The sequence below is a fragment of the Colletotrichum karsti genome (genome assembly GCF_011947395.1).
Source record: "Colletotrichum karsti strain CkLH20 chromosome Unknown Scaffold7, whole genome shotgun sequence".
Lineage (NCBI taxonomy): Eukaryota > Fungi > Ascomycota > Sordariomycetes > Glomerellales > Glomerellaceae > Colletotrichum > Colletotrichum karsti.
This window is the reverse complement of record NW_024065907.1, coordinates 626055-635378: the sequence shown is the minus strand read 5'-3', so window position 1 is coordinate 635378 and position 9324 is coordinate 626055. Positions and strand designations below refer to the sequence as shown.

The following is a 9324-nucleotide window of genomic DNA, read 5'->3' as shown; positions in this document are numbered from 1 at the left end:
CCATACTGGCGCAGGCAGCAGCATGGATTGGATGTCATCCACCGATGACCCGCCTGCGAACTGCGAACTCTTTCGCCGTGGCCCGTAAGGCCACCATCACCAAGGGAACAGGAAGAGGGGCCTGGTCTGTTTGGTTGGTCCCCTTTGGTTCTTCTGCAACAGTCGCCTGGCGATGACCACACCGAAACCACCAACACAACACACCCAGCCATCCGTCCAAGTCCGATTGTTCACTTCTTCACGCAGGCAGCCAGGCGGTAGCCTTGCATGAGTCCTCGGGCGTGAATCTCATCTCATCTTCAAGATCCCTCGCTTAACGGGGCCCCCAGCCTGCTGACGATAATCCCAGCCGCCGCGACGGGGGCGCTTGCCCAATCGCAAAGTGACCGAGACCGAACTTCCTTCGCGGCATCCATTGGCCAACATATGGAGACGTTTCTTTTGGTCGTCGAGACGTGACCGGGCAGGCCTTAAATCAAGTCACGTCGTCATTCACGATGTGCGCGCCCCTGGCTCCAACACGCCGCGTTTCTTGCAGCTCGTGCGCGATTCCAGGTAGACAGACGACGCGACGGCGACACCGGCATCGGCGAAGCGTGTGGACGAAGCCGTGGGTCGTGAGTATGATACCACCGGTCACGATATTCAGTCTATCGGCGTATCTAGCGCAATGACTCCTCAAATCCCCCTCTCCTCCTATCTCCCACACAATTTATAGTATCGATAAACATTAACGGTAACGATAACGAGTCGGTCATTATCTTCCTACACTATCTGTCCAAGTGGATGGAATGGGGGAGAATCCGCAAAATGCAACCGTTGCCCGCTTTGCGCCATTCCGAGCGCGCCCGCGTGACGGGCTGACTGCCCCAGATTTCGGTTTGCACGACTCAGTCGTAGGGGTTCATCGCGCCCTATTCTGAGAAGTTTCCAGGGTCTTCTGCAATTTAGTGAAAGAGGCCATATTGCAGATTCGAATTTCGTAGGCCGCAGCACACACTTTTCGTGCCGACGTTGCGTCTTCAGCCTCCGGGCTCGCCCCGCGCGGCATCGTGGCTGTGTCGGGCTAACATGGGCCGGACTGGCTTGGACACATGCAAGCCACATACGTAGGCTGGATGGCGGATTTGGGCAATTGATTGCCCTGCCGCACACGTACGGATGGATACACACATGTGCTTGTTGTAGAAAGCCCCGCGGTGAAGTGTGTTGCGGCAGACGGCCGGGCTGGATATGTGCAGAATGTCAGGCAGGCTGTAGGGCTTCTCTCAGCGGGCTGACTGATTGAGGCGAAAGACAGCCCTGCGATGACGCATTTCTCCGACAACGGTGTTGGTTCTGAGGCTGCTTGGCGATCAGGCTGGTGTACCCGGCCGTCGAAGTTGCAGAGGTTTTTAGAGATGGGAATTAAAGGTGATGGAAGGGCATTTTCGGGATGAGATCTTGGGCTAGCTAGGGTGATGCATCATGTCAGGCCGGGAGGCTGATCGCGTTGTTTCTGGTTCGGGATCGTTGAAGCCTTACAGGTAGACGGGCTGGCCTGCCTCCAAGACAGCCTGCCTGGCTGCGATGCCGCAGCTGCGATCTTCCCGTGCGTTGTTGAATATACATGCCGAGTGAACTTGCCATACGATCGCCACGATGACCAGTCAGTGAGTTCTGAATCGCAGATGATCAGCTACCTTGTGCTTCCGGTACATGCCGCGAGGGCTGCCTAGTTCTTTCTGAATATCTATCATAGAGTTTTTTTCCTGGCTGTAGGCAGCAAGGACTCCTCGCCGCAGAGAACTGGCCACATACTCGAGATCAGAATGACTGAAGGGTTTTGTTCCCGCGGATGAATCATCGTGGCTATGTGGTGCGTCGTCCGCTCGCCACGGTTTTTGGTCACGGATGCTGGGGCAGGACAGACAGGCAGGCACAGGCATGTTGGCTCATTTGAGGTTTGACGTGCGTGAAAAGTGAATTTGATGACTGATGCAATGTTGAAGTCTGGGTGGTGAGTCAAGTTCCATCTATCCTGTTCGATTCGCCGGTTGACTCTTTCGGTTGGTGTGATCTTGCGGTGATCAGAGTCATACCGGAGGCGGTTCATCTCCGCCGCCGCTGGGAAAGTTGGGCGCGGGCGACGTGTTAGTGGTGGCTGGTTGTGATGGAGGGAGATGTTGTTGACGTGTCTGGTTGTGATGAGGGCGGATATATCGCTGTTCGGGAGGCGAGATGGCTTCAAACGTCATCCAGTCTGGTTCTGTAGACCTGAGCAACGTTTTGTTTTGTGGTTGAGGGATGGAGTAGGAGGAGGTGTCCGTCTAGGCGTGCTGTTGCTGCTGGGTTTTTTGGAAGTCGTGATGGAGATATGGAATGGGGGTGTCGAGGATGATGAGTTGTTCCGGACAGATCGGTTTTATCTGTTTTCGGCACGGAAAAGTTGTGGGTATGTCACCACATGTGTGAAATGCCGAGCAAAAAGATGGATATATTGGTTACTTGAGCAGCTGGGACGTCTTTCGCGCCGTGGTTCACGCTCAAACTTCAGAGTATCTCTTTGGAAGACTAAACTGGGAGGTCAAAGCAACTCACACGGCAGGGTATGCTACTTTCCAATGGGGAAAAGAATGGCATATGAGCAAGTCACCAGATGACGTGATGCCTACACATCGATGGACATGATGTCGGAGAAGCCAGGGGTTGAGTGAGGTAGCCAACGATATCGTAGACGGTGAAGTCATATTATCCAGGATACTACCTGTAGTGCTCCGACTATCTCAACTCAAAGAGTTGTCTGCACGATGGACATGGACCTGTCCAAGTCTACATTGCGTTTCCCCAAGCCGATAGAATAGCAGCAGCAACATGTTGTCGAGACTGCCCTTCGAGTGGTTCTGCAAACGTTACGCTGCGGAAACACAGTACTGGAAAGTCAGTTGAGTTTTGGGTTGTCGTCTTCTTTCGTGAAAGCTATTTGGAGTTACAATGGGGGCAACATCAGCAGTTACCTGCATGGTATGTCGACTTTTGTTACATCGTAGACCTCGTGCTGCTAGATGGTCCTCTGCTTGGTGAAGACCAGGTCTCGGTTTCCAGGTGTGGTTACCATCGTCTACGTAATGGCCACGGTCCGTAGCTCAAGAACCTTCGACAATGGTCGAGGCCAGAACGCATCTATTCACTCTCGCAGCTTCGGGATTAAGGTCAATGATGGTATTTGAACTTATACCGTTAACAATATGCCTGGAGCAGGATGTTTCCAACGCTACGATCTACCAAGACTCTTGAGACTGTACAACCTTTCAACGATTTGAAGACATGCTAAACCTACGTCTGATTTCGAAAACTGCATCTCACGTTACTATGAGAGATTGCAGACAAAACGCAAAGAGTGAATGTTATCATAACCACTGCGACTCCTCGATCCAGTTCACCCCGGGACGATAGCTGCAATACCCCATGTGGCTACCGCTCTTCAATGTCGCCAAACACTTGCCCGGTCAGCGCGTATTCTAAAGATGAGAACTCAAGATCAGGCTGACGTAGAAAATCCCGCCGCCAATAGAATCGAACGCCAGGGCATAGGTCATCATTCGGGCGCGAAGGCCGGCGAATCGTAGCCACTTCAGTTTGGTCTCGCAACGACTTTGCATGCCACCACCCAGCTCACGACATGGTTGAGAGGCTGGTTCAGACCGCGCATCGCTGTCGTGCAACCGCTGTTCACGACAAATACCACGCATTCAGCTCTCCATCATTCTTCATTCATAAACCCGTTGAAGTAGTCATGGCCTGACGCTCACCTGCGCCCAGTAGTAGTATCCAGTTTAGCAAGTTAGGCTGGCCAGCCACGGTAGGTTCGCGAGTAAGCAGTGCAACCGTTCAGTAGCAATGTCATTTTAGCAAGAATAAAGAATCCAGGTGCCTCTCTCAATAACTCCCATATTCCCTTGATCCACTACAACTGTTCCTGTCACATTGGCATCAAGGCATCGTAAGAAGTACGACTTTTGTCTGATCGTGAGCATCGCTCCCTGATCAAGTATCGATGACTTCGGAATTTGCCGGGCTGATCGAGTATAGAATCAAGACTTCCCACATAGTTTCAACTGGCAGAATGGCTGACAACGAGGCAGATATCGCCCTCGTGGCACTCGTTGTTGGCCTGGTGGCATTAGCCATTGCGACGAGCCAACTGCTACAGCAACTCTCCAGCACTGCAGACGGTTATCGTCGTTGCAGCAGTAATTACCTGGGACCCCGGGCGCAGAAGACTTACCTGGTATGGCGCTGGATTCAGCTTTGACTCGAGACCAGATATATGACGCCCGAAATCGTTATTAAGGAGTCACAACAACCCCGAACCCATGATTTCTCTACGAGCAATGTCGCCCCGCCAGAAAAGCTCCAAGAACTCACGAATGTGATGGGAAACGATCCTGAAAACACGAAAAGCGACAACCACACCCTCCAAGCCGTTGAAAAGTCGAAGCCTCTCGGCGCTCGAGATCCTCCCTCCTTGGTGCCCTGCTCTGGTCTGGTATCGTGGAAAGCGTTTCTGCGTCCACTCCGCCAGCTTTCCCCAGATTCAGATGACCAGAACCGCAGTGTTGACGAGCCCGAGGGCTCTCCTCGGTCCCCATTCGTGAACAAGACTCGGATTGGAATTGTCTTGAGGGAACGTTCGTGGGATCTGATGCCCCCGGATACATTCCGCCCGCCAGCCACTTCCAGCCTTGGAACAGTGATCGCTCTCGCCCTGCGTCTGGGAAGGACCCGAGAGAACTTGAACGCCGATAGAGGTGCCCTGAGGACGTAGGGGGAAGGCCGCGGCCTTTTTAGTACACTGATTGAAGGCCTCAGCATCGTTTTTCAATTTCACCCTCATAGCGAGCATCCTCGAAACCCTTTGCCTAGCCCGAGCGACACGCAACCTGGGCCGTTCGCTAACAAACTGGCCTGCGGCATCCTGCCCAGAAGCAACTTGAACGCATCTGACATCTTACTGAGAGATAAGAACGCAGATCATACTTCTGAATTACTCGCCAAAGCTCTCACGGGCCTTGGTGTATCATCACACTGGGCGTCCCGGGTCGCGGGGGCAGGCCGCTTGCCGAGGATCCAACCAACGCAACGGCTTCAGCGAACCTGCTGGTTTCCCGATACACGACATGATCAATGTCATCTCGCCGTTCCTCCACCGCCGAGATTCCAGCGTCACTAAAAGGCGCATAGCGTTGTGACTGAGGGGACAGTCAGTTAAGATCAGTAACCCTTTCTTCATGCGTAGACCATTCCTTTTCTGACATCACTTTATCGATCAGGACGGACCTCTCACTTGCTGAGAGGCAACTTGGCACACGATTAGAGAAGGTCAAACAGCGCATCACAGTACTTCATTCATATCGGCGTACGATTTGAGCGCGGTGATCCAGTCTTGATTCCCCTTGTAACTACTCTGTACAAATTGAAAGCCAATACAGGCCAATAGACTTTTCTCATCTGCACGGCGCAAGCAGCCTTATCTCTTCCTCATGGCCACTGTTCATGTGCGTTACCAGCGACCAAAATTTTGCAATTTCCCGAAACCAGAACCCTTGAAGAAAAACACCGACGAGCTTTGAACTGCCAAACGGCCGCGCGGCTCGCTTAGGAAGCCATGTAGGTGCTGGCGTCGATGCCCTCCTTGGGGAACTCACTGTCAAGCTTGTTAGTCTGAGCTGTGTGATGGGAACACATGTGATAACTTACGGAAGAGCGACCTCGAAACGCTTCTCAATAGCCTTCAGAACCTCCTGGTCCTGGTCGGTGCTCACAAAAGAGATGGCCAAACCCTTGGTACCGAAACGACCAGCACGACCAACTCTGTGCAGGTAGGAGTCGGCGTCGGCGGGCAAATCGTAGTTAATGGCCAGGTTGATACGCTCAATGTCGATACCTCTGCCGAAGACATCCGTGGCGACGCAGATACGCTTGTTAAACTCCTTGAACTCCTTGTAGCGACGGATACGCTCCTCCTGGCTGACACCGGAGTGAACGGCAATAGAGGGGAAGTTGCACTCTCTCAGCAACTTGTCCAACTCGGTCGCACGCAGGGTGCTCTTGACGAAGATGATGACCTGGTTGAACTGAAGGTCGTCCAAGAGCTCGTTGAGCTTGCGGTTCTTCTCGCGCTCCTCGAGCTTGATGTAGTACTGCTGGAGACCGTGCAGAGTGAGCTTGGTGTCCTCGTCGACGTAGTGCTCGGTGGGGTTCTGCATGAACTTCCGGCAGATGGGCTTGATGTCGTCGGACAGGGTGGCCGAGAACATCATAACCTGCTTCTGGGTGGGAGTGGCGCGGAAGATCTCCTGGACGTCACGGCGCATGTCTGGTACGTGTTATTGAAAAGTTCGCCGGTGCGAGTGAGTTGGAACTCACCAATCTGGTCAAGCATCTTGTCGCACTCGTCAAGAACGAAGATGCGGACGCTGCCGAGGCGGAGGACCTTGTCGCGGACCAACGCGTTAAGCCGACCGGGAGTGCCGACAATGACGTGAGGGCAGGTCTCCTTGTTCTTGATAGTCTCGACATCCTTCTGGATGGGGGTACCGCCGTAGAAGACACCGGTCTTGATGTCGGGCATGTACTTGCTGAATCGGTTGTACTCGTTGCGGATTTGGAAAGCGAGCTCACGAGTGTGGCACATAACCAACACGGAGACCTCGCCCTGGACCGGTTCGACTTGTTGCAGGGTGGTGAGGACGAAGACAGCCGTCTTTCCGAGACCGGACTTGGCCTGGCAGATGATATCTCCACCGAGGAGAGCCTGGGGGATACAGGTTTGCTGGACTGTTGGATCGCGCCGATGTTAGATATTTGTTCCAAGAGCAGAAGTGACGTAGAGGGCGTGCAAAATGCCCGTCCATCTGCGCAAAGAAGCCATGTGTAGTCGAATAACCCCCCATCCCTCGTGACAAAAGACGCCAATCGATCAATAATGACGATGGCCGGGCAGAGCACAGTTGCGGCGCTGGCAACGCAAATGCGGCCGTTGCGACTCGCGAACGTGGCACGGAAGTCGCCGGGTGGTCGAGAGACAGAGCTCCGGCGGCACCATTGCGACTGAAAAGAGTACTCGAAAACACCGCAGTGTTCGTGCGGTAAGAGGGGTGCTGTCACGCTTTCCCCTCAACGGCCGCAATATAATCCACCTTTCACCGGTGGATTGTCGAGCATCGCCCGTACAAAGATGGACATCCAGCTGGCTCCCGTATGTATCTCTTCTTATTTCTTTCTCGGTACTTCCTCGATGGCGATTCGATGGCTTTTGGGCTTGCGAGATGGACGGACGCTTGCTGACAGGGGAGGGGATGATGATGGGTTAGGGTATATAGACTCAGGACTGACCCTCCGAAGGATGCTCGAAACCGCAATCGCCAATAGCGCGCAGAAGCTCGGGCTTCAAGAGGAAGTCGCGGAAACCAGTCGAGTGAATACCGACGTAGCTGCCCTTCTTGTCGACGTTGTTACCGGCGGCGGCAGCATCGGCCTTCTTTCCGTTGGAGGCGGCCGCAGTCTCGTTGGTCTGAAGCTCCTCGTCGGAGTAGTCGATGAGATCCTCCTCAGCAGACATGTTGTCGATTACTGGTGGTGACGTGGCTAGAGATTATCGAAAAAAAACTGGCCGAGAAGGCTATGTCGCAACCAAGAACCCAAGGCTGGCGATGCGAGCTTTGGGGCTGATGACGAGAAGTCGGTTGGAAACGACGCGGTAGCTACTGCTCGCGTGTTGGAAAGGACAAGTCGAAAAGGTATAGGATGGACCGTAGAAAAAAAAGGAGGAACGCGATGCCGAGTCAAAAAGCTGCGCGGCAGGCAAGAGGATTAAATGCAGATGGTAATTGGGGGGGTTGCGCAAGGTTGGAAGGCGGGATGGGTTGCCTTGTGGTTGAGGTGGAAGATCCAGGAAGACGTGGAAGCGAAAGGCGAAAGGTGAGGCGGGCGCGGAAGGTCAAAAGCTTTCGCCAGTGAGAGGCTGAGTTCAGCAACATCATGTGACTCGGACCCGCTTATCCAAGACAGTGTCAGCGGTCACTCTACACAGTAAGCTTAACTTTCCTTCTGGGCCTTCTGGGCCTTCTGGGGTCTGGAGCCTGCACCCAGAGCCTGGAACACCGGACACCCATCTGATGGAGAAACCCCTGCAGTCATTTTTTTCTGCTCTTCAATGTTTAAAGAGCCTGACTCTGCTCGCAACGTAATGCTTTTCGCCCTTTGAAACGCTCGACAAACCGCAGGGTCACGAAAATGGCAAAGGCAAAAACCGAAAGCTTGCCCAACCGGCACATGTATACCAGGGTATCTTACCTGCACCAAGCCGCCTGTTACTTGTCGACGGTGCAGCCGACAACCCCCAACTCAAACCCAACATCGCAGGAGGAGCCCCACGATAATGCTCAGGCTGACCGGGGCAAGCACTCAGCAAGCGAAACGGTCGCCCGCCGCCTCGTTTCCGACATTCGAGCCGTCTCTCTCAAGGCTCAGATTCGCCCCAGCCCGGCAGTCAAGCAGATGATGTGCAAGTATTGCGACAGTTTGCTTGTGGAGGGAAAGACTTGCTCTACGACGGTTGAGAACCTGAGCAAGGGCGGCAAGAAGCCGTGGGCGGACGTCATGGTCACCAAGTGCAAAGCGTGCGGCAATGTCAAGCGCTTCCCAGTGAATGCCGCCCGTCAGAAGAGACGGCCATTCCGTGAGGCTAAGGATGTGGGAAAAGATGTCGAAATGACGCAGCCGGCAGACACGGCACCTCAACAGGCAATTGGTGGTGAATGAGGTGGTCATCGAGTATGTTGGCTTCACCTATTGCCAGGTCTTTGGCCTAGAGTCACTGCCGCACCGCCGAGCCTTGAGGGTAGTAGGAGCCCTTGAGAAAGCCTCAGTAAAGGCCTCAGTAAGAGCATATCAGAGGATGCGCCGTTTCGATTGGCAGATCAAGTTTGAGTAAGGTATAATTCCCCGGAGCACACGGAAGAAGCATCCCCTAACAAGAATGTGCAGGCTTCCTGCTAGAGAATCGCGAATGAGGGCGTATTTGCAGCCTTACGGCGGTTACCACTGCTCAGTCTCACGGCCATCAGAGACAGTTCGAGGCTAGCGAGTGGCCATTTAGTAGCCGCCTCATTTGTATGGGCACGATCATTCAGCCAGCTGATGAGACTTGACTACCGAAAGGACTTCAATCAACATCCGAGAAACATGTATATGGGTCGGTGTTACACGTTCAACGGAGCTTTCGCAGTGTACCCTACTTTTTTTTTCAAGATTCTTATGCCAGTAAAAGCACTCAGCTGT

General features: G+C 53.6%; 2 protein-coding genes across 2 annotated transcripts; one reads left to right on the top strand and one right to left on the bottom strand.

Moving 5' to 3' along the window:
* Positions 1–5637: 5637 nt before the first annotated feature.
* On the bottom strand, positions 5638–7603 carry CkaCkLH20_03007 (ATP-dependent rna helicase sub2; the record flags this gene model as incomplete). The annotated part of the gene is made up of 4 exons (XM_038885726.1): positions 5638–5686; positions 5740–6358; positions 6409–6819; positions 7378–7603. The coding sequence occupies 4 exons, from the start codon at positions 7601–7603 to the stop codon at positions 5638–5640; spliced, it is 1305 nt and encodes a 434-aa protein (XP_038748925.1).
* Positions 7604–8277: 674 nt separating this feature from the next.
* On the top strand, positions 8278–8805 carry CkaCkLH20_03006 (RNAse P Rpr2/Rpp21/SNM1 subunit domain-containing protein; the record flags this gene model as incomplete). The annotated part of the gene is made up of 1 exon (XM_038885725.1): positions 8278–8805. One exon carries the CDS (start codon positions 8278–8280, stop codon positions 8803–8805), a length of 528 nt encoding a protein of 175 aa, XP_038748924.1.
* Between the last annotated feature and the right edge of the window lie 519 nt (positions 8806–9324).